General features: G+C 41.3%; 1 protein-coding gene across 13 annotated transcripts in view; it reads left to right on the forward strand.

Annotated features, from left to right (window-relative positions):
• Mapkap1 (MAPK associated protein 1) overlaps positions 1 to 25,664 on the forward strand; it is a 206,516-nt gene that overhangs the window by 2,814 nt on the left and 178,038 nt on the right. For 9 of the 13 annotated variants that reach the window (XM_076928551.1, XM_034494897.2, XM_034494904.2 and 6 more), the window contains exon 2: positions 23,356 to 23,683. The exons of 3 other annotated variants lie outside the window; for them this stretch is intronic. In XM_076928551.1, coding sequence (XP_076784666.1) covers positions 23,425 to 23,683 — 259 coding nt within the window. In that variant the 5' untranslated portion in view covers positions 23,356 to 23,424. Of the gene's footprint in view, positions 1 to 9,007; positions 9,166 to 23,355; positions 23,684 to 25,664 lie in introns of all 13 variants that reach the window. One more of the 13 variants, XM_034494898.2, reaches the window with a different exon arrangement.

The raw sequence follows: 25,664 nt of genomic DNA on the forward strand, positions 1-25,664 counted from the left end.
CTGTGAAGCATTTGAGATTGGGGATTTTCAAGTTAGTGACACTCATCTAGTAAAGTCAGTGAAAGTGCTCTAAAACTTACTTAGAAAAAAATCCAAAAATCTGAAAACACTTCAGACCTCAAGCATTTTGAATAAGGAATTCTCAACCTGCAAATTGTCAGGTCTGCCTAGTAGTAACTTTAAGAGATCTGGGATGTGGTCTTAGAGGATCAGTTGGTTTCTAGTCTAAGTAAAGCAAGTCACTGCAAATGTTTCTAAACTGTTAGAGATTTATTGGAAGTCAATGTCCCATGACGTTTTACTCAAATCAAATTACAAAACGTTCCAGTCATATCACCGGGACATTGCCATTTCTACTTTTAGCAGGCATTTGAGAGGTAAACTGGAAGGGCTAGATTCCAAGAGCTCAAAGCCAGGCAAGCCATATCAGTTTTGGTTTGTTGATGAAGACTTGGAGGGTATCTGATTCATTCAGCAGTGCCAGGCAAGTGTTAGGCACTGGGATGCTGCTGGGAATAAAGCCAAGTCCCCACTTTGAGGTCTTTGACATTCCAGTAGGGTAGAAGTGTCTTCAGATGAAGTAGTCACGTTCTGTATGCTGCATAGAGCCCACAGGAGGGAATACCAATAATGGCAGTTTGTGTTTCCCATGCATCATCCTGATGAGGGAACTAGGGCATGGAGGAGGAGAGGGGTTCACAGTGCAGCTTAGTGCCATGAACGATGTCTTAGGCTTTTCTTCCAGGAATCAAAGTTAACAAAAGAAAAAAAAAAATCCTGACTGTATACAGTTGGTGTTTTGAGCTAGAGCCATGGTTTTCAACCTGTGGGTTACAACTTCTTTGGGGCTCCCAACAGCCGGTTCACAGGGCTTGCCTCAAACCATTTGCAGATCAGATGCTTACATTATGCTTCATAACAGCAACCAAGTTGCAGTTAGGCATGGAAATAAGTTTATGGTGGGGGTCACCACAACATGAGGAACTGTATTAAAGGGTCACATCATTAGGAAGGCTGAGAACCACTGAGCCTAGGATGTCCTCTGGCTTCTTCAGTCCTGTACCGTGTTGCTTGTTCTTGCTGCGTAGACAAGGACTTGGCAGAAACGCTACTAAGAAGTGCTAGCTACATATGGGGCTTCACTGCAGTGTCACTGTTAGGTACGGTGAGGATTGGAGCTGGCTTCCGAACTCAGGGCCCATCAGCTGAGCTACTGTTTCAGGCAGTGGTTTGTTGCTGGTTTTTTTTTTTTTTTTTCAGTTTTGGTGGGGATGTATTTTGCTTGTTGACTCAATTGAAGACTTTGGAAATTGTTCTAGTTCAGTGTATTTACAGGTTTCAGATTCAGAATCTTTTAGAAGTAGGTTATTCTGATGTTTAGGCCTTACTGTTAAGGATGTAGCCAGATGTCAGATTGCAGATGCCAAAGAAATCTGTTAAGGCTTCCCTACTGAAGGTGATCTGGCCTTGAGTCTTTAGAACCGTTACTAGAAGTCAGTGCAGTGAAGGAAGTATCCTGATGGAATTACTGATCAGAAGTCTGGGGAATCACCAGTGTGAGGAGTATTATAATACTTATTGTTCTGTTTTGCAGAGTGGCCAGTATATGGTTTTCTCATTTTGTCAGGCTTAAATCCCAAAGGGGTGAGGTTTGGATGAGGGGACCTTGTGATACTAGGATTTGGTGCTTGTAGCACTGTAAACACCATCAGCTTTATCCTTTGGTCCTCATCACATGGTTTCTTGGATAATGTTGTTGCATACATACTATGTTCCTTCACCCTTGTAACTGTTTAGAGTAGATGATATGACATAGGGAAGCAGGCAGAACTTTTTGAGATGAGAAAATAGGCAGCCAGAAAGCCACAGTTTTGGAGAAAGTCTGAGCGATAATAAGCTTATTTTGCTGAAGTCTTTTCAGGAATTGCTGGGCTTAAAGTCACACCGCAGGATGTTGGCAGGCCCTGGTAGAGAATGTCTCAAATCTCCGATGCTCTTCGTCTCTGCCTGATTAGGCTAGGTCCTATATTCTTTGTTATTGCTTCCAAGGGAACTAGGTGGGTCAGTGCTTCGCTCACATGTGCAGTGCTTTGTTTATATGTAAGACTGAAAGGGGACAGAGAGTCACCAGGAGAGTCAGAGAAATGTGGTCAGGGAGTTCCCAGCCCAGGAGTTTAATTTATTTTTGTTTTAATCCGCTTCTTCCACCATGTGAAAAGTGAAGAAATATTGGCCTTTTAGATACTTATTTTCATTCATACTCTACTGTATAAAGAAATAATAGAATATAAAAATGAAGGAAATAAATCCTGAGCAGTCATTTAGAGTTTATTACCTCTACTTGGCAGCAGTCTGGGTACATCAGGGAAGTAGATTTAAGATGGGAAATACAAAATTTGAACTGAAAGTAGAAAATAGTTTTTAGAAATTAAAAGTGAGAAAACAGAAAGAAACCACTTAAACACACACCACCAAACCTGAAGTGTAGGGAAAAGGTGTGAGAGATTGACTCCTGGGTTATTGTGATTGCTTGTGAGATAAATTGTTATGTCGGATTTACCCCCACATGTGTGCAATGTTAGGTTCATAATACCCCACAACAGAGCACGTTTTTATGAATATGCCTCTGTTATTGGTACAGTTAAGTGGTCAGAAGGTGTACATAGCTTCAAAGAAATGATAGTATTCAGTTCTCCCCCCTCTTCCTGAGGCTTGTTTTGAGATTCTGTGCTGTAAGTACTGCTTCAGCAGGGTAATTGGTGGGAAGTCATTTGAAAGAACGTGCTTCTTTTAAAAACAACAGCAGCTCTTTAATATAAACTTTAGTTGATGCCATCCAGGAGACTAAGGAACTGAGGTGCAGCTTGAGTATTGAAGTAGTGTGGAGCAGAAACCACACTCACCTGGGTTTTAAACTGGCTGGCTGTCACTTTGTCACCTAGACAGTCTATAGAGTGGTGTTAGCGGTACCAACCTACAGTACTTGTGAGAACTAAAAGAGACAGTATTTGCTATGAACCTCAGTGCTTTTAGAGAGATGCAGTGTCTGGCATGCAGAACTGACCTTCTGGAGTAGTTATGAACAAATATGATTTTCACATCTGGATGCTGAAATTAGTCACCATAAATTTGATTGTACTTTGTGAATTACTTAGCATCATGACTACTATGCACCGTTGAGACAAGTTTCAGTCTTTTTTTTTTTTTTTTTTTTTTTTTGAGTGGTTAAATAGATTGATCTGCAGAGTAACATTAGAAACTTAGATTGGGGTTGCGGAATGGGGAAAGGGGATGGCATCTGAAGTGTAAATAAAATATCTAATAAAAAAAAAAAAAAAAAGAAACTTACACTAAAGCTGGGCATGATGGTTCACGCCTTCAGTCCCAGCACTTGGGAGGCAGAGGTAAGTAGATCTCTGAGTTCAAGGTCTATAGATTGAGTTCCAAGACAGCTACATGAGAAATTTTGTCTCAAAAAAGTCAAAAAGTCCAAAAAAAAAAAAAAAGAAAGAAAAAGGAAAGGGAGAGGGGGCGGGGCGAGGGAGGACGGGAGAGAAGAGAAGAAGGGAGGGAGAGAGGGAGAGAAGTGGGGCAGAAAGAAAGAAGTGTACACTGGCTCGTGTGGTCTTGCTCTGTGCCTCGACTACTGCCTCATCTGGTACTTTTGTCAGTATTTCATGCTGCTCTGTATGTAGATATTGGAAGCAGCCCTTGTTGTGGGACTGTCATCCGCTTTGAGCATACTCCTTATTCATATATACTTAATTCCTTCCAAAAGTCATTTTTCATTATTTGTGATTGAGTGATTGTAGGTATAACCTTATGACATGAAGTTTAAAGATTTGGTGAAACTGTATATTGCTGGCAAAAGTTGGTGGTGAGTGTGTCACCCAGTCATTACTTGTGTGACTATAAGTTGGTAAAAATTTAGTAGAACTTCTGAAAAGACCTTGAGCAGTATTTAAGCTTTATGATGGAGTTATAACTGCATTTAAGCTTATAATTTTAGTTTTAAAAGATTATAGATACAGAAAAATGTTTATGTTCATGGATGTTTCCTGTACCTGGGCATGGTGGTCTACACCTATAATAACATTGGTTGGGAAACTGAGGCAGGAGGATCGTAAATTGAGGGCAGCTTGGGCTACATAGTGAGAATTTAAAAAATCATGGAAGAATTGGCATTTGCTTTGGGTACTGGTGAGCACATGTTACCATCACCTGTGTAGTGGGATGGGGGTGAACCTGCGACAGCTTCAAGTCTTTACTTTCAGGTGGGCTGTGTGCATTCATGTTAAAGTTTCTAGCTGATCAGTTGCGTTTAAAAAAAAAAAAAAACCAAATCTAAACCAACCACCGGCTGGCAAGATGGCTGAGTGGGTAAGGACACTTGTCACCAAGTCTGATGAACTGGAGTTCCAGGTTTGATTTCAGGACCCACATGATGGAAGACGCACAGGGGTATGGGGATGACACACACACAAATATAAAAAAAAGAAAGGTCAACTAAGATATAGCATAGATTTTTGTTATTTTCTTGGGTGTGATGTGCATGTGCCATGGTACCTGGCGGAGGTGAGAGGACAACTATAAAGTCAGTCTTGGCCTCCCAGAAACCAAGCTCCAGCCATTAGGCCCAGCAGCAAGCTCCTTAGGCTGAGCCATCATCTTCCTCATGTTTGAGAGGCTCTAAACCAGAAGTGGTTCAGCTGCTCTGCTAGGAAAGGCAAGGCTGACATTGTTACAGTAAGAATTAAGTAAATCGAAGGAAATATTTGGTTGTGGACTTACAGCTACCTTGTCTGATTTCTTTCATGGGTGATTCCCTAGTTACAGAATTACAAGTTAGCTGTAGCTGTAGTTGACTGACTGAGCTTAGATTCTGTTTTGCTGTAATGTAAGTAAGCATTTAGGAGAAATAGATCAAGTTAGTTTTGTTTATGTTTACAGGTCAGGCAAGATGGATGTCCCCTATGTGGCCTAGTTAACGTCTGCTCAGGGTGGCCTCTACTTTAATTTACTTTCAAAAGAACATATTCTATCGTTTTTATCAGAAAAAAATGAAGACAAGTTTATTTTCAATTTTCTCTAGTGTCATTAAAAGGTATGAGTATTAAAGTGACATGATGCATTGTCACCTTAGACTCTTCTAATTGTGTATTTCATAAGTGGTATCAAGTTAGTAGTATCAGCTTGCACATTAAGCATTATGACCAGTTAGGTGGTTCTTTTAACCGTGCATGGTAATTCTCCTGTATGTTGTTTAAAAACATGTGCAAAATTTAACAACTGTGTGAGCATATTTAAATTAGGAAAATAGCAGGCAAGTTGTTTCCTTTGTAAACTGCTCTGTCCAAAGCATTCTGTGTATTATCAGAATGAAAAATGACAGCACTTTGTCATCTGCTCAAATTGATACTGCACTCTTCAGGATGACAGCTGAAAAGGCCCACAGGTGCCATATAAAGAGGTGACCATGTTGTCATATTTCATTTCGGCATCCCTCTGCAAAGCCATAATTACCTAATTAGGTTGTTAATTAGGAGATTAGCATTTCACTATATTGATAGAATGCTCTTTACTGGTGTGGGGCTAGATAGAGACTTGGCTGCCCTAATTTATAATCTCTGCCTGTTTTGTACTTATTTATTTGCTTAAGATCCTTGTGTGGAGCAATTGAGTTTATCTGAGAAACAGTTTGTTTACAAGCTAATGAAGCTTTGATAACTCTGAGCTAAGGTATGAACGGAGCTAAAGAATGGCCACAGTCCAAAGGAGATTATAGAAGTTCTGAATTAATAGAACTTCTGTTAGCATAAGAAAAAACAGCTGGGCAATGGTGGTGCACGCCTTTAATTCCAGCACTTGGGAGGTAGAGGTAGGCGGATTTCTGAGTTCGAGGACAGCCAGGGCTACACAGAGAAACCCTGTCTCGGAAAAAAAAAAAAAAGAAAAAAGAAAAAAGAAAAGAAAAGAAAAGAAAAAACCAAATCAAACAAAAATCATAAAAATTCGGATTGTTGGAGTAAAGTCCAAAATGTGAAATGGGAGTTGAAATGTGATGTGTGTGTCCTGCACAAGACGAAGGGCATTACTTTTATTGACTGATGCACCACTTTCATTTGTACCTGACTGTATGCAGTTCAGAAACTGAGGCTTGCTCAATTACTTGAGAGTAAGTATATCCACTTCCTTAGTTTATTTCACATGTACCTTCTGTCTCTTGGTCTGTGCCGGGGACATTTTCTTACTATTCTTTGGCCTGAGTCTTTCTGGAATTTGAAGTATTTCATAATAACCTTATGTTGGTATTTGGATTATGCAGTGCGTCTCTTTTCAGGGGCTGGGGGCCCATTACTTCCTTTCTCAGTATAATGCCTATAGTTTGGTATCACAGGTGCCTTTCTTACCTTCCAGTTCAGAGCCCTTTCTCTAGGCCAGTGGTTCTCAACCTTTCAAATGCTGTAACCACTTAATACAGTTCCTCATGTAGTGGTGGCTCCCACATAAAATTATTTTTATTGCTACTTCATAATTGTAATTTTGCAAATGTTATGAATCACCATTAAGTATCTGATATGCAGATGGTCTTCCTTTCTTTCTTCCTTCTTTCCTTCCTTTTTTTTTTTTTTTTCCCAGAGAAGAATACATAGGGTTTCTCTATGTAGATCAGGCTGGCCTTGAACACACAGGGATCTACCTGCCTGTTTCCCAGGTGCTGGATTCAAGGTATGGGCCAAACAGGACTCAGAAGGATAAAGAAGTCAGGTGACTGGGCAGACAATTTTCAGAGAGAAGTTTTTGTTCAAGGTTGGGTGAGAACAAAGTTCAGTATGGCTAGAGGAAAAAGCACTGAGGGCTGCATGGAAATGAGGCTGCACTGCTTGGTAGGCAAGGCTAAGGCATCTCAAGAAGTTTGGGAAGTCAGTGAAAGACCTTAGGACAAGTTAGGAAGCAATTGTAGTAGCTTAGGTCAGCCCTGTGGCTTGCTTAGGTTATTGAAATAATGAGAAATGGACGAGTTTGAGAGAGAAGAACCAGAATGACAGGATTCTGACTAAATGCCTTTAGGGTCCATGGAAAGGAAGGAGTGAAGGCTCCTGGTATGATAGTCCATTCTTTGTAATTTTATGTACATTTGAGAGTATATATCATCGATATGAGACCTAAGTCCTACTTCCATTTTGACCCAAGTAAACATACTGAGCATCTGACTTGCTTTCAGGTGAGTTGGTTTGGGGTCCTATAGTGGCAGCTTTGTGACATTGGGAGGGGCTGAGGCCCAGAGAAACTGCACTTTTCCTTAGCTACTGGCTAATGGGTTCCAGCGCACAGCTTCTGTGTCTTCCTCATGTCATGCTGGCTTTCTTGTTTCTTTGTGCCATCTTGCTTATTCCAAACTGAATGGCTCCCAAGGACTGGCAGCTCAGTCGGTGGCGGACAGAGGTGGTATGTCACCTCTCTGTGACTTCCTAGACCAGAGTGCTGATGCTCCAGCATGCGGGCATTTCTCCTCGAAAGTAAGAGACACTGTTGGTATCTGGGCATGGGATTAGGCTCCCTTTACTAGAAATTTGGGTCAGCTGCCTCCACACTGATATATTTCACAGTTTCTTTCCTCCACTAAAGGAGAGTTGGAGCCTTGTGTTTCTACCCAAGTGATTTCCTACCTGTCTGATGGCACCAACTTGTTTTATAGGTTGTTTAAATGTTTTTGATTCTTGTTTGTTCATCAAAGGACTGTTGCTCTGAAGAGACTCTATGGCTATGGCAACTCTTTTAAGGAAAACTTGTATTTGGGGGTGGTTTATGGTTCAGAGGTTTAGTTCAGTATCCTTGTGGGGAAGCATGGATGGAGAAGGAGCTGAGTCTTATATCTGTATTGGTAGGCAGCAGGAATGGGGGAGGGAGGCAGAGACAATCGGACAGACTGACCAACCGTCTAACGGACTGAACCTGGCTTGAGCTTCTGAAACCTCAAAGCCTAACCCCAGTGACATATCTACTCCAACAAGGCCACACCTCCTAATATAGCCACTTCCCATGGGCCTATGGGGTCTGTTTTCATTTAAACCACCACGAATGTCGCATGGATTCTAGCCTTTTGTAGCTCCCGATGCTTTTTTACTGAGTTATGTATGACTCACATGATAGCACACCCTTTTCCAGTGTACAGTTTAGTGGGCTTTATATATTTGCAAAGCTTTCTGACCATTACCATTATGTGCTTAGAGCAGTCAGACCCCAGTTTTTCTGCCCATAGCTTCTGACATTTACTCTTCTACTTTGCATCTCTCTGGCTTTGCTTTCAGCCTTTTATAGAAATGGAACTGTAATCTGTGACCTTTCATATCTGGTTCTTTTGCCTAGGAAAATGTGGAAACAGCTAAGATTGTATTCCATCTCCCTTTCTGATCAGTAGTTCAGCATGTGTAGGTACTGCTTTTTGTTTATTCACACACCCGCTAGACTTTTTGGTTATTTCTTCCTTGCGCTATTATGTTACTTTGCACATTGGCTTACAAACTTGTGTATGAACATGTATGTTCAGTTCTCTAGGGTGCATGTTGATCCTGCTGGCTTACATGCTAACTCTGTGTCTGTAAGCATTGTGAGGCTCTGTCTAGTTGTCTCCCAAAGTGGCTGTACTGTGCTTATACTCCCAGCACATCTTTACCAGGCCCTAGTGGACAGTGGTGGAGGTCAAGGAAGGTTCGTCGTGCCTCCCTCGCAAGGACTTCTGATCCAGTGGATCTTCCAAGCTAGGGAAGAGAGGAAGTAACTGCTTAGAATTTGGGAATTTATACAGTATGCTTAATTTTCCATGTGTATGTGCATGCAGTGTGGGTGTGTGTGGGGGTGTATGCATGTGTCAGTCTGCCTGTCTGTCTCTTATTCTACCTCTGTATCAGTCTTTATTTCACTGTCCTTGTCTCTCTCTCTTCTCTCTCTCTCTCTCTCTCTCTCTGTCTCTGTCTCTAATACAGCTTCTGGGTTTTCTTTGTAGGGCTTCATGCTTGCGAACCTACCTTTAAACTGTCGCTGTTTCTTGGGCTTTCTTGCCATACATACTCCCTGGGCAAGCTCATTCACATCTATGGCTCCATCTGTCACACGTATGTTGATGTCTTCCAGATTTACACAGAGTTTTCTCCAGAGCTACAGGTATGTCTCTCCTCAGTCCCCAACAGTTCATATGTGTGTGTGTGTGTGTGTGTGTGTGTGTGTGTGTGTGTGTGTATGTATGTATGTATGTATGTATGTATGTATGTATGTATAGTATATAGTCTAAGTTGGTTTCAAACTGTGACCTTCCTGCCTCTGCCTCTAAAGAACTAGTATCCCAAGTATAAGTTTGGGTCTTGCTAATGTCTTTGGGTAATCCATACTTAAGTTCTTTGTGTCTGAAAATAATTCATTATCTGCACCCCACCCCTACTGTCAACTCCCACTACCACCCCAGCTTGCCTGCTGACCTATTTCTGATTACACTCTTAAAAACCGCTTGTGTGTCACATACACAGAGGTCAAGAAACAACTTACAGGCATCAGTTCTCCTTTGTGTGGGTTCTGGGGATTAGACTGAGGTAGTCAGACTTGACAGCAAGTATCTTTACCTGCTAAGCCATTCCGTGGCCTGTGTTTGGTTGTTGGTAGTGTAAAGGTTCCCCTACATCTACTTACAGCCACCAAGCTCTCTCGATTTTTCTCTCTGGAATCATTCTTGTTTATGGAAACATCTTACTGCTTCACTTGAGACTTCATCCTTTCTTCTATGGACTGTTGTCATAGCTTCACAGACAGCTTCTGTCCTGTCCATGGGTGTGACTGTGTGACTCCATAGTCTCTGAAATGCTAATCTAATCAGCAACTTTGAACTCCATGTAGTTTTAGTGATACTGTGTGCTCTGCTGTTTCTAGCTCTGCTGTTTCTAGCTCTGCTGTTTCAAGTAGGTGGCCACTTGGCTTGTTCTCTAGCCATCCAACTTCTTTCTTATCTTGTAGATGAATCATAGACCAGGAATAATAGCAATAGTACTAGTAGGTGTCCTTGTAGTGCCTGCTATGGGCCAGGCAGTGTCACAGGTATATAACATTCATTCATTCATTCATTCATTCTTTACAAGGTACTGAGTAGCCATCTGAGTGATTCCCATTTCCAGATAAGAGAGTAGATAGGAAGTTGTTATTCTCCACAGGTCCTACAGTGAGTGAGTGCCCAAGTCCAGATTTGGACCCAAGTAGCTTTGATTATTCTCAGCCCCTCAGACCTGCCTCTCCTGCTGATTTTCTCAGCGCCCCCACCATTCCCTTGACTTACTATAAGGATCCTATCTTTGATTCCATACCAGTTCAGCTCACAGATGGCCTGATGTTAATTTGAAGTCCATAGGACAGAACTAAAGGGGATTTTATTGTACACTTTCTGGTCAGACAGCCAGCATACAGAAGAGTGTCAGGTCCTTCGTGCCTGCTCTTCAGGTAGGTAAGTTGGAAGCAATGACCTTGTTGTCTTGGCTGCACTCATGTCTTGGAAAGCCTTGACTGAACACCCAATTTCTTTCTTTCTTTTTAAAATTTTTTTAAAATTTAATCTTTTTTTATAGTCCAGATTTATTCTTCTCCTGGCCCACCCTCTGACTGTTCCCCTATCCCCATGAGGATGTCTCCATCTCCCCACCCTCCACTGCACCAGACCCCACCCCCCCACCCCCACTCCTTGGGGCCTCCAGTCTCTTGAGGGTTAGGTGCATCTTCTCTGACTGAATCTAGACCCAGCAGTTCTCTGCTGTATATGTGTTGGGGGCCTTATATCAGCTGGTGTATGCTGCTTGGTTGGTAGCCCAGTGTTTGAGAGATCTCGGGGGTCCAGGTTAGTTGGTATTCCTGCAGGGTCGCCCTCCTCCTCCTCAGCTTCTTCCAGCTTTTCCCTAATTCAACCACAGGGGTCAGCAGCTTGTGTCTATTGGTTGGGTATAAATATCTGCTTCTGACTCTTTTAGTTGCATGTTGGGTCTTTTGGAGAGTGAGCACCCACTTTGATTTGGCTGTCTGTTAGTTGCGTTTCTGTAGCACTCTGTTGGAGTCCTTTAGTGTGGCTCTCATGTTTTATGGTAAATATTTATAGTCTTGTGTTTTCTCACTTGTCTGACTCTCCTCTTTCAGATAGGCACTACAGCTGAGTACCTGTTACCCTGACTTGCAGCATGTGGTAGGAGGGACAGATGTTTGTACACTCACTTAGATGAGTGTGCGCAGTAGGTTTGAGACTGTGGTGAGTGAACTAGGGATAGAATGTATGGGTTCAGGGTAGAGTCGTGGAACCAGCTCCCCGGGTTTTATCATGGCCCCACCTCTTCCTTATGTGGTCTTTGGCAAGTTTGTGCCTCAGTTTACTGATCTATAAAACTTGGGTAATAGTTGAATCGATGTCATAGTTTTGCGAATGAAAAAAGTGACTTTTTCAAACCATAGTTAGGGCTCTGATCACGGGAAGCTGGAGTTAGGTTTCTCCGTGGTCTATATGTGTGGTCGTACTCTTGTTGAGCTCAAGCTCAACTCGAGGGAGTTACTTCTGTCAACCATGTCTGTCTTCGGATTGAACTGAGGTTGTCAGTGTTGGGGGCAAGCGCCTTCAGTTGCCGGGCCATCTTCCAGCCCCAGAGAGATCCTGTGATATGTGTTTGATCCCATTACCATTGCTCTTTTCACAAGCCTCCAGTAACTCCTCATTCCTTTTGGAGTAAAGGGATATCTGCAAGGATAGATCTGTTCTTCTAGCTCTTACTCTGTGCTGCTTGTCCTCTTGCAGAGCCACTGGGTACTTCCTGAATTGGGGCAGGCATGTATGTCCCTGAACCTCTAGCTTGGCAGCTCTCTTCCCTCAAATGCTCACATGCCCCTGGCTTTTCTTGTCTTGCTTTAGATGGTCAGTAGGAGGCACCTCAGTCACTAGTCCTGTGCTAACTTGTTTACAGTTGCGACCCAGTACCCCATCTATCCCACATCATTCTCCCCCTGTGCTTTGCTCCACAGTGCTTCTGGCAGCCATAGTACACATGCTTTGTTTGCTAGGCTGACCTCATTAGAACGTGAGCTTCGTGAAGGCAGGGTTGTGAGTATAAGTGCACACTGTGTTCGGTATCTAGAGGAGTGCCTGGCAGATATCTGCATAGCTGCTGTCCAGTGCAGAGTTGCTGAATGTCCCCATTCGGTACTTAGTTATTGTTATGGGTGGATTCTTTTCTTAGAGGTAGACAGGCCCTAGCAGTGCAATGGAAGTATAAAGGAACAATTAACTGGGGATTCATTAGGAAGTTCTTGAAAGAATTAACCCTTGAGCTTGAATTTGAATATGAATAGGAGGCACCCAAGTAAAGAAGTGCACTTGAATGTGGAGAATGTTGGGTGTCTTCTTATTTATTTATTTATTTATTTATTTTTTTGAGATTGTCTCTCATTGTACCTGGGGCTCACAGACTCTAGCTAGACTGGCAAGTCAGCATGTAAATCCTGTAAATCCTCAAGATCTTGCCTCCCCAGTGCTAAGATGGCAAGCATGCTCTCAGGTCCTCATTCTTGCATGGCTAGCATTTAAAGTACTTGATCACCTGAGCTATCTTCCCAGCCAGGCAGACAGGCTTCGTAGAATAAGGAACAAATGTAACTTGTGATTGTTATTTGCTTTATAGCGTGCTCTTGCAGTCTTAAGTGCTGGGAACTTGGCTATGTATTGATGATGACCTTGACCTTCTGATCATTTGGCATTCCTCCCAAGTGCATGATTATGGGCGTATACCACCATGTCTGGTTTGTGCAGTGTAGAGATCTAACTCAGTATTTCTTTCGTGCATCATAGTGGACACTCACCAACTGATTGACATACTCAGCATTTTTTTTTTTTTAAAAGACAGAGTCTCAATTATGTAGCTCTGGCTGTCCTGGAACTTTCTAAGTAGATCAGACTTGCCCTTTGAACTCAGAAAGATCTGCTTGCCTCTGCCTCCCTAGTGTTGGGGTTAAAGGCTCTCATGCCTGACTTGCAGTTTGTTTTTATACAATGATTTGAGCTCTAGGTCTCAGATCTAGACCTATCAGAACTATCAGAACACATATGGCAGGAGCTGGTAAAAAAAGGTACTGAAATAAGTGACAGGATTTGTTTAGATTATTGATATTTTGAGTATAGATTTTAGTAGCAAAGTTCTTTGCTTTAGTCAGAAACAGTTCTGAGAGAATCAGAAATGACCACAGATGTCTTTTAAGTCACATATTAAGGATACTAACATTTTGATGGTACAAGTTTTTTGTTGTGTTTCCTTGTGCACTGTAGCATGATTTGCAACATCCTTAGTGTTCATCCACGTGTCAGTAGCACCCATCCCCAGTGTGACAACCAGAGATATCTCCAAACATTGCCAAATGTCTGACTGATACTGTTGCCATTGTTGAGTTTTCAGCAAGTGATTTAAGGAAAGAAACAGTCATACCTTCATGAAATAACTACCTTACTAAATCAAGAGTTGTGTCAAGCAGTTTAGAACAGACAGATTCTTAGAAATGATATTTCTACAACTAACAAATGAAGGCAGAAATAAAGTGTCTGTAAGGCCACTTGGGCCTGGGGTTCAGAGAAGAATTTGCAAGGGGTGAGGTGCTTGTATTGGATGGAAGAGAATGATTTGCTGTGTTGGAGAAGAGCACATTTCAAACATTTCCCAAGACCAGAAGACACATAGTTTCCCTGAGAATTGCAGGAGGTGGAGAGAAGGTTAATGGAGAAACCAGGCTGTAGAGAGCCCTTTGTGCTGTCTACAGAGGCCTTTAGGCTTACATGTGACAGTCATCGCAGACTCATGGTGTAGAGCAGTATAAACTTAGAACAGCTAGACAGGAGGCAGGTTCCAGGTGGGTTCCTTCCCCAGTCTCAAAAGGTTGAAAGGAAGGGTGTAATTGGTGGTGAGCTTCTGAGCATCTTAGGTTATTGGTAGGATGTGCTCCTAGTGACTGAGGGTTCCTGTTGTGTTTAGCTAATATTTGAGACATTTTCAGTGCCCTTGGTCTTTGCTGTGTAGTTCTGAAAACCAGCATTTGCTTCTTCCGGGCTCTTGGGAATCTCTTTACCATTTCCCTCTTCACTGGGCTGAGGAGTCTTGTATGACAGAAGGTCACCAAGGGATTGTATGTTCACACCTTTGACTTGTTCTTTTGTATAAGGTCCCACCTATGCTCAAGGAAAGAAGTAGCTACACCAAAGAGGTGGATGATGCAGAGGTCAGACTCTGCAACTACCTTAGAGTTCTGTCTCCCCCATAAATCTCCTGTTCCTTAAGGGCAGTGGTAAAGTCTCGATAGTGCCTTATGCATTGGAACACTCATCAAATGGGTAAAGTCTATGAGTGAGTACTTGGTAGGCAGATGAGCAGTGCTTTCTGCAGAAGTCCTTAAACCAATGATTTCACATCGAAAACAATCTGGTCGCTTTGACATTGTTTGTATCTTCACTCTAGAGAAAACTATAAACATTTTTACCTGAGATCTTAAAGTAAAACCTCAAATTATTTATTTTTACAGCTGCCAATCAAGTCTATTATGTCAGAGAGACAACACCAAAAAATAATTTAGGGCTACATTGCAGAAACTGGCAGATTTCTTATAACTGCTGAAATTATTGTCAGGTTTGGAGCTTTGAAAGTGGTGTGTTGTCTAAAGTTTTACTGCTACTGCTAGTTAATAAACATTATTTCAGTAACCTAAAAGTGCTGTTTTCTAACAGGGGAAGTAACACTGTAGTGTATGATTTCTGTATTATTGTTAACTTGGTGGTCAGTGCTTACATTCTCTGGACTTGTCATCAGGAATATCTTAGGCAGATTTTTAACTTGGAGTCGTCCATTGAGAAGGAATGACACTAAAACCAGTTTTATCCTCACCCTTGATAATCCTCACCATTGATATTGGGGTTCAGGAAAACCCCTGTGTGTTCTGGGAAACTGAACCACACAAACACAAGCATTGCACATTTTTCAGGGCTATCAATTTTAGTAACTTTTTTTCCTAAAGATTTATTATTTTAAGTATGTTAATGTGTGTGTGGTGGGAGTATGTGCACAGGAGTGCTGATGCCAAAGGAGACCAGTAGTGACTGGAGGATCCCTAGGAGCTGGAGCTATTGTAGGCGGGAACAAACCTCAGGGCCTCTGAAAGAGCTGTTTGTGCTCTTAACCACACAGCCACTTCAGTCTGTTTGACTGTTGGTGTATGTCTACTCGTTTGTTTGTTTTTGTTGTTTTTACTCTAGACTGCCTTGAACCTGCAATGTAGCTGGGGATGACTTCGAATTTCTGGTCCTACTGCCATCACCTCCCAAATGGAGAAGCTACAGGCCTGAGCCATCACACTTTGCTCTAGTGGTGCATGCATATATATATTTTTCTCTTTAAAAAAAAAAGAGGTATAGTTAGTTGTTTTGGTTTTTAATAGGATAGAATGTAATTAATGAGTTGTAAAAACAAGTTTTCTGGCCTGGTAGCAGTGACCTAGCCTTTAGTCCTAGCACTGGGGAGGCAGAGGCAGGAGTGGTGTACAGAATGAGTTCCAGGACAGCCAGGGATACACAGAGAAACCCTGTCTCCAAAATACAAAACAAAACAAACCACCTAAATTCCCTGGCACTGTGGCTGTTGCCCAGTCGTAGTGTTTGCCTCGCATGCACATACCACACACAGCGTTAAGATGGCCCAGTTGCCATGTAAGCATGAGGACCTGAATTCAGATCCCCAGAGCATAAAACCTGTGTGCATGGGGTGTGCCTGTCACCCTAGCACTAGGCTTGTGGAAACAGGTGGATCCCTGAAGCTCACTGGCAGTAGCTGGATTGTTGTACCTTAGGTTCAAAGAAACTCTACCTCAGAACATAGGAGGGAGAGTGCTTGAGGAAGACATACAGTATCCAGCTTTGGCCTCCACAGAGACACGTTCATGTACCTGTGCAGACACCTATATACACTTGCCAGAACATGTATGTATAGCACACATAGTTTTTCTTTTGATGTTGATTGGAAAGTAGTTCAAAGCCAGGCATTTAGAGGCCAAGATTTTGAAATTCCATTTTCACTACATTTGATCATTGTAAATCATGATGTGAGCCCAGATTCAAGGACAGGGCAGTGGACTTCAAATGATTGGCTTGATGTGAGAAGCTGCACAAAGATTATCTGCCATGTGCCCAGTAGGGTATTTAATTTCCTGTAAGGCTTAGTTTACAAAACAAAGATGTTCGTACATCCCAGTCTGGCTGTTAATAAGTACTACTCTTGGGAAAAGCCACCAGGACTCATCTATCACTATTCTTGTGTTTCTGCCTAAGCGATGCCTAGCCATCCTTAAAATGCTGTCACTTCCTTTCTGGGACTGTCTTGAAAGCATGCAGCCATTGGGAGGTGGTGTGTGCGTTGCACTGGGTTCTTGCTGGGTCATGTGCTGCCACTGTCAGCTTGTAGGGGACCAGCACACTCATGTAGATTCCCAGTCTCACTCTAAAATAGTGAATGAATCTCGTTCAAAAGAACATACAAGCTTTGCTTTGCTGCAGCTCTTGTTGCCTTTATTATCTTCAAGTAGCTTTACTCAAACGGTAGGAATAGAATGGGGGAGGATAAACTCCAAATCCGTGTTCTCACTGTCTTTGTACACTGAGGCTAGGCATAGTCCCTGGAAAAGGTTTAATTCCCAGAACAATTTTAAAAAGCCTTTTTTGTTAGTCTGAAAAATAGATGAAGGCTTAATTTAGAGTTACATTGGAGAGCATTAGAGAAGGAAATTTAGAAGCAATAAACCAGTTTATTTTAATAGCCATTTAAATTATTTTCAATTCCAGGAGGCATGAATTCTGAACTTTAACTGGATCAGAGAATGTTGATCATAGTCAAAAGATAGTCCTTTGGTTTCTATGAATGGAAAACTTCATATGTAATAAAAGGGTTTTATTTTCCTAACGTGTGACCATCCTGCATCATGGTAGATAAACAAGACTGCTTTTGTTAGTCTGTGGTAAGGACTTCTGTATAGGAATCAGGTTATCATGCCTAATATTAACAGTGTCAAGTTGAGGTACAGTATGGAAAGGTTAAAAAAAAAAAAAACCCTCTCCCATCTGCTGTTACATGTTGTTAACTCCCTTAGCAGACGGTAAATCATTTCAAGTACAATAATAGTGTGGGAGGTAAATTAACTAACCATTAACAATCTTATAAATACACAATTAACATGCCAGCATTTATATGACACATTGATGGGGCAGCAGTAATTTTTGATTGGGAGTTTGCAGACCTTTGAGAAGCCTCAGGCTGTTGCTTGTTCAGATAGGTTTCCACAGACTGCAGGTGAGGGCTGCAGTTGGCTGGAGAGCCGTGGGTGTGGCACGTGGACAGGAAAGGCACTGAGGGCTCTGGGTAAGTAGGAGCTTGAACACAGGCATTTTACTTGCAGTCCCGTAGGGAGTGGGGGAGTCCAGGGAGGGCTCAGGGTTTAGGAGGAGTTATTTGAAAAAAGATAAAATACTACAGCTATGGGTTTGTAGCTGAGGTCGCATAAATTAGTAAAATTTTCAAAAATGTCCTGGGGTAGGGTTGGAGGCATAGCTAGAGGCGGAGTGCTTGCCAAGCGTGCAGAGAGTTCCTAGGTTTGATCCCCAGCATTCCAGCCAATCAGCCAGGCGGAAACCGGACTTAGACCTAATGTGTTATGTGAAGTGAGAGCTCTGCGGTTTCAGGTTTCAGGTCGAAAGCAGATAAGCAGGAGCATTCCTGCCATGTGAGACATTTCTGGTGTTTTTCTTCCTTCCTTCTTTCTTTCCTTCCTTTCTTCCTTCCTACCTTCCTTCAAAAAAAATCTTTTTCAATAATTATTATAGGTTCTGCTTATTTTTTTTCTGTTGTAAAAAAATTACTATAGCATTAGCAGAAAGTAGCTAAGAGTCTTGTTTATATCTGAACACATTTGTGTCTTAAAGCTTTTATGAAGACCTAGGAAGAAATTTCTCTCAGGCCTTAGAACCCAAATAGCACAGCAATGGCATATTTGTTTAAAGATGGTTTATGGTGACTGTTTGTCACAATGGGTAGGACCTGTGCTCTGAACAAGTTTCTTAACCATTTTTTTGTGCCTTTTTTGTTTGTTGTTGTTTGCGTGTTTGTTTTAGAGACTATGTAGCTGGCCTGGAACTTGCTGTGTAGACCAGGTTGAATCTAAACTCGAAGAGATCCTCCTGCCTCTGCCTCTGAGTGCTGGGATTAAAGGCATGGGTTACTATGCCTGATGATAGCAGCAATCTTTAAAAGGTTGTTTTGATGGTTATATAAATTAATTCATGTTAAAAAGATAGAATAATTTTAGCTTTTACAGTCATTTAAGGTTAGGTACTGCCAGCTCCTTTGGCTTCTGGAGTTCTGTGGTCTAGTTAGAGCAGATATACAAAGTTCTTTGGATGCATTCTGTTTTATCCTGAATCACTGCCTCCTGGCGGCTTTCCCTGCTCAGCATGTATGTTTGATCAAGCTTCAGCCTGTGCTTTCCCATAAGCCTTTGCCAACCAAGCTCGGGGGCTTGTGTGCATAAAGTTCTTATTAAAGAGTATTCAGAACTGGGCCTGGTTGCTTATGCTCAGTTCTGAGACAGGAGATCTTCCTGGTTTGAGACCAGCCTGGGCTACAGAATGAGATCCCAATCTTAAAATGATTTTTCAGACCTGATGTTCATCAGAATCTTCTAAAAATGATCTCCTTTTCAGACTATGTGCTGAGTTACTACATGTAGGTTCTTTGATTATTAATGAGCATAACTAGGTGTGAGAAGTTGTGTGTAGTACCCATATTACACCAGGATCCTCTCAACAGAGTGGTAGGAACCAAGCACATATGTACTAAATATCTTTTTATAAGGAGACCAACTTCATATATGAAAATTACCTGTTATTTTTAAAACTTGGAAAGGTAACACATACATATAATCCCGGCACATTCGACATAGGGAAGAGGATCTGTAATTCAAGGCCAGTCTCATAGCAAGTTTGAAGCCAGCCTGGGCTATATGAGACCCTGTCTCAAAAAGAAAAAAAATTGTTTTGGAATTGTCCTCACTCTGCATAAATGTCCCTATTACTTACATTTTCTTAGTAAACAAATATGCTTTAAAGAAATATTAAAAACCCACACTATTTTGAAATTTAGACAAAACTGGTTAATTTTGTTTCACTTAGTTTTTCCCAGATTTAATTTTTTTTAAATTAAAAGATTTTCAGTTACAGTAAAATGTACACAACATGAAATGTATCATTTTAACGACTTCTAGATCCAGTTCAGTGGCATTATATATACTCTCCGTGGTTTGTAGCCATTACCGCTGCTCATCAGGAACTTTTCATCTTCCTAGACTGAACAGTACTGAACATCTGCCCAGTCCTCCTTCCTCCAACCCCTGACAGCTAACAGTGTCCTTTGTGTCAGTAGGAAATGATGTATGCTCTAGGTGGCCCATGAGAGTACACGGTCTGTGTGACCTGCACATTTCACTCAGTCATGTCCCTAGGCTTCATCATCAGTATTTCCTGGATTTTAAGGCTAATGCTATAGCCAGTCTATGTGTCACATTTTGTTTATCCTATATGTATGTTTCTTTTTTAGTAATATTTGTGTGTGTGTGTGCATGTGCATGCATGTTCTTGCATGCATGTATGTGTATGTATGCTTCTCTCTCTCTCTCTGTGTGTGTGTGTATGTATGTATGTGTATGTGTACATGTGGGTTTATGTGTGCAGAGGCCAGAGACATTAGGTGTGTGGTTCTGCTGTTCTTTACCTTATTCTGTTGCAATGTGGCTGAAGCTCACGCTAAGCTGCTGACCAGCAAACTCCAGGATCCTCCTGTCTCTGTCCTTCATAGCACTAAAGTCACAGGTGTATGTTGTCATACCTATTTTTTTAAATTTAATTTAATTTAATTTAATTTTTGTACATTGGTGATTTGACTGTATGTAAGCCTGTGTGAGGGTATCAGGTCCCCTGGAACAGGAGTTACAGACAGTTGTGAGCTTCCATGAGGGTGCTGGGAATTTGAACTCAGGTCCAAATCATGGTCCCCAATAGCGTTCCATTGCATGTTTGTGTCAGGGGATATGTACAGTTGTTTGGATGTTTAGGTTATGTTTAGATTTTCAGTACGTGTTTCAAACAATTTTGAGGTTAACACTTATGCTCAGTTACTTCCTAGGGCAAGTTCTAGAGTGAATTTCAGAGAGTGTTTATGTTTTATATTTTGATAAACATTACCAAGTTTCCTTCGCAAGTACCCATTTTCACTCTTCCTGTTGTAAATGAGAGCGTAATGTCTCAGGACACATGCCCATATTAGTTCTTCAAAATCTTTTTGCTCTTTGTACAATTGAACAGGAAAAGTAACTTGATTTCATCTTTGTTATGAACATCTGTTTTAGAAATCAAATACACCTTCAGGTGATGCTTAGCTGCACTTAAAGAGATTTTAAAAAACTGTCATGGTTCTGAAAAGCAGTATTGGCATAAGTTGACAGTATCCCAAGGTGACAGTTTTGAAGGGCACATTGGTGAGAAGCTCTCTTTTCTGTGTTAAGGAAATGTGATCCCTTCTCTCTAACTACAAACCTGACATGCTCAAAAGGCTTATCTTGACAGCAGAGTTGGATAGTCATTGGAAGTTGGAAAGTGACATGTATTGAATGTCCTGCTTGGTGTAGCATCTTGTTGCTGGTGGGATATGATGCTAAGACCCTTCCTTGTCCTTATGGAACTGCTGGCACACCTCATAGGATCCCAGAAATGGCACCCGCAATAGCATGTTTCCTAGGGAAGTCCTGAGAAAGTTCCCTCAGCTGGTATGGATCAGTTCACACACATGGTCAGGGTATGGAGTCATACTGTTTAATAGACTGCCTGCTGGTGCTAGGGTGTGCTCAGTTCTCTCTAATAAAGGGTGAAGTCGGGGAGCTAGTGTGCCTCCTCAGAGGTGCTTAACCCATCTTCTGGTGTTTGTAAGCTGCACTGGAGCAGATTCACTTTACTAGAAAAGAGTTTTGTTGTTGTTAGAATATTATTATTATCATTTTTATTATTTTTATTTTTTGAGGGAACTTCAGTGTACTTTTTCGTTGCTCTTTGGGTTTTGGTCCCAGAACGCTCAGTAAACATTTGGTTTTTTGGGAAGGCTAAATAGTATAAAGGTAAAAGGCACAGCCCTTTTTGCCAGCACCTTTCTTTCATGGAGGGAAGACTGCCACAGAAAAGCTTGCAGGTGGCCAGCTGTGACTTGATAGGTCAGCTTCTTTACAAGTGAGTCCATGCTCCATGCTCCCTCCATGGCTATAGAAAAGGCTTCATTTTTACAAATGGAATGTAAATGCTCACTTTAAATTTTATAATTATTTCATTGATACATTAACATTTTAACATTTCAGAGATGAGTTATTTCAAAGATGTGTGACGTTTATTGCATGTTATTGGGGCATAGGAGGTATGCATAAAGTTTTGTTCAGGCATGTGGCACTTAGCTTTGCACTTCTCATGAGCCTCTGTGAGAGCTGTTCATGAACCAGATATAAAGGAAAGAAAACAAATATTAATGTGATTATCTTGATTAGCAATGTGCTTCAATTAAATTTCCTTTTAATATCAGTATCTTTTAAGATCTACTAGATCAACAGTTTTTAAACTTGGAGTCATGACTCCTTTGGGAGACCTCTGTCTCCAAAAATATTTACAATTATGATTCATAACAGTAGCAAAATTACAGTTATGAAGTAGCAACAAAAATAATTTTATGGTTGGGGGGGTCACCACAACATGAGGAACTGTATTAAAGGGTTGTAGTGTTAGGAAGGTCAGGAACCACTGCACTAGACAATATCAGCAGAATGATGTGTTACCAGGCAAAATTAAAAAAAAAAAAACAATGATCAGCTATCATGATTTATGTCATTAGATTTTCCCTTTCTAGAAGAAACAAGACAAGATGACAAAAGTCTTTCATCTTTTATTCCTCTCTTTTCTTTTTCCTTATCTTTCTACTGGGAATCAAACCCAGGGCCTTGTACATGCTAGGCAAGTAGACTACTGTATCCCCAACCCCAATGGTAGGCATTTGTGTACAAGTGTGTGTGTGTGTATGTGTGTGTGTGTGTGTGTGTGTGTGTGTGTGTGTGTGTGTTCAGGTGCATATGCCCATGTGTATGAGGCCAGATTAGGACATTATTCTGCTGTATAACTCTCTGCCTTATTCCCTTGAAATAGGGTCTTACTGTATCTGGAGCTAGGCTAACAGCTGGCAAGCCCCAGTAATGCTCTTGTGCCTGTCTGCCATAGCTCTGGGGTTATAGGCAGTGCTTCTTCTGATTTTTATTTTAAGATTTATTTCATTTTATGTTTATGAGTGTTTTGCCTGCATATATGTATGTACACCAGGTTTGTGATTGGTGCCTATAGAGGTCAGAAAGTATCAGAGCCCCTTGAATTGTAGTCACAGATGTTTGCAAACCATGTAGGTGCTGAGAATCAAACCCAGATCTTCTAGAAGAGCTGCCAGAGCTCTTCTCCAGCTTCCAACACTTGCATTTTTATATGGGCGCTAGGGATTTAAAACTAGTTTGGTCTCTAGGTTCTATTTCCTAGCTACAATGTGCATTATTTTCTGTTGAGTATTTCCAGCCAACTTAGAGAGTTCCATCTAGTCCTTGGAATAAACATCATTGCATGTAGTTTTAATAGGATCAAGGAAGCAGTTCTTATAATTGTGTTTCTAAAATAAGAAATTAATCTTGTGGCAAGGCAATTATGATTAATGTGTTTTATTTTAAAAAACACAATATTATCTTAAATCAAAAGAAAGAAAAATGTTTATTAAGCATAGTTACTTTGATGATAAACTTTTGTAAAATCCCTAGCCACTCGGAAAGCTTCTGTCCCCTTTAAACTGACAGCCATGGCTGAAAACTACCTGGCAGCACCTGGCAGACCCCCACCTCCCCACGGTATCATCATGAGCGGGTGCATGGAGCCAAGGAAGAGGGAAGGAAAACATCTGCTCCCATAGTGCTTCCTTGCTTTGAATGGCCCTGCTAAGTGTTGCTATGATTTGTTTTCAAGAGAGCCACAGGCCCTAGTGCTTGTAAGGATTTCCTTTCTGTTTAGATTTAATTGTTCAAGTTCCTGGGTACAGAGATAATGTTGGTTTTCAAGGTAGAATTTTACCACGTTGAGTTTGTTTGAAAAAATGATTCAGCCATTTTCTGCCTGATTCTTAAATATTGCTGTGTGCATCATGTTTCTAGGTAGGTGAGCCTGTGAAACAGTATGAAGAGGAGAAAGTAGCCTTTTAAAGAGACTGGCCCACAGAAAGGATGGCCTTCTTGGACAATCCAACTATCATTCTAGCTCATATTCGACAGTCACACGTGACCAGTGATGACACGGGAATGTGTGAGATGGTTCTCATTGATCATGACGTTGACCTAGAGAAGACTCATCCTCCGTCAGTGCCTGGAGACAGTGGGTCAGAAGTTCAGGGAAGCAGTGGTGAGACGCAGGGCTACATATACGCCCAGTCTGTTGATATTACCTCGAGCTGGGACTTTGGTATTAGAAGACGCTCAAACACAGGTAAACTCTGTCTTCTAGTTGTGTCTTCCTAGCTTCAGATCAGTAGTCAGCCAAGAGATAATGGGCAATGTTGGTGGAACAGGTTCGTTGGGGAGTCTCTGTGTCTAATTGAAGATTGTGGCTGAGCATCTCTGTGTGGGTGAGTGGAAGAGCCTCTGGTATGGGGCTGTCAGAAGTAGACAGGAGAGCTGTGTGTAGGTGGAAGTTACCTGTACAAAAGGAAGTAGGCCTGTTTTGAGACCTTAGTGCCACCAAGTTTCAAGTCAGGTTCCTGGAGGAAGGTTTCAGGGTGACAAAGAACTCTTAGTATGGGAACAGGCTAGCCCAGGAATGTAAGTCATCAAAGTCAATACAGGAGCAGGCTAGCCCAGGAGTTCAGGCCACCAAAGTCCTAGTTTCTAGAAGAGCAATGGGATGTGGTCAAAACGGGACTTAATAGGAATTTGTACACTGGCTGAGGAACAGAAATGTCCCTATTTTTGTTGTTTTCTTTTCTTTTCTTAGGTTGATCACTAACTTTTAATCTGAGAGGTTTGTAGATGCTCAACTTTGACATATATATTTAGTCCTTAGCTGTTAGAAGCTTATCATTGTCCATTTCACAGCTGACTGTGCTTTTGTTATCTTTCAAGGAGAATGCGGTGTGCCAGTGCTTTTATTGAGAGAGACAGAGAGATGGGAAAGGGAGGAAGAATACATACATACACGCATATATATATTAGAGACAGGGTATTTTAGGGATTATTTTTAGACCATTTAAAATAAAATCAGCATTAGTAGCAGTAACCTCTTAATCCTAAGAAAAGGGAGTGGCAAGAAATTGGACAACATTGAAAATGTTTATTTTCATGGTGCAAATGTAAAATGTAACATGGGAGTTGGTGACATAGCTGGGTACACCTCACAGTGCAAGACAACATTGATGTTAGATTCAGAATGTAGTGCCTGTGACATCAATAAGAGTAGTTTGCCCTTACGATAAAAATAACTAATATCACGTCCCAGCATCTAGAGGGACTTTTATCAAAATAGGGTTTGAGTACAGGTTTGTATACAATTTAGAGACATTGATACTTAGTGCTATAGTTGGAACATCTTTGCAAGTCAGTGTGATGGTATCGTCTGTGACAGGCTGTAGAGATTTCACCAGGATTATGCTGCCCAGTCATAGCTTTATGATATTACTGTGGCTATACTCTCCATAGTTATTAATTACAGTGTAATATGTTTTTCCTCAGTGGATTTCATTAGATATAGTGATATCAGAATGCTTTGGCAAGGCAAAGTGGCCATGGTAACGCACATCTCTACTCCCAGCACTTGGGTGGCAGAAGCAGGCACATCTCTTCTGAGTTTGAGGTCAGCCTGGTCTCTAGAGCTAGTTTCAGGATAGTCAGGGCTACACAGAGAAACTTTTGTTTTGAAAAAAAAAAAAATCAAACAAACAAACAAAGAATGCTTTTGCCAGTGTAGTTTAAATTTCTGGCAAGATTGTTTCCAGAATTCTTCCACCCAGTGCTAAGGAAAGAATGGTATGGTTTCCCACCTTGAAAGTGGTTGTAAAGAAAATTTATTTTCTTTCTTTCTTTCTTTCTTTCTTTCTTTCTTTCTTTCTTTCTTTCTCTCTTTCTTTCTCTCTTTTATTGTCAAATGTGTGTGCCTTAACAGGATGTTGAAAATGAACAAGAGAAAGCAAGCTTTGAGAGAGGCCTCGGCTCTGACTTTTCTCAGTTGTGGCCTTGAGCAGCAGTTGCTAAGGGATACTGGTGATCTCTGTTTGAAGGATCAGGCCACTGGGTTTTAAGGTTGAAGGCTGATCAGCCAGTGATATTATAAGCATAAATGTGTAATTTTAGGTGACTCTTGAAGCTGAGATTTCTTTAGTTAACAATGAGGTTGTAGCAGTTAATTGAAACTATGGGCTGTATTGGTGATCAAGGGATTTAGTTTTTAATCTTTTCATTACATCTTAAAGTTTTTT

Source organism: Arvicanthis niloticus, chromosome 2 (assembly GCF_011762505.2).
Source record: "Arvicanthis niloticus isolate mArvNil1 chromosome 2, mArvNil1.pat.X, whole genome shotgun sequence".
In the NCBI taxonomy this organism is placed as follows: Eukaryota; Metazoa; Chordata; class Mammalia; order Rodentia; family Muridae; genus Arvicanthis; species Arvicanthis niloticus.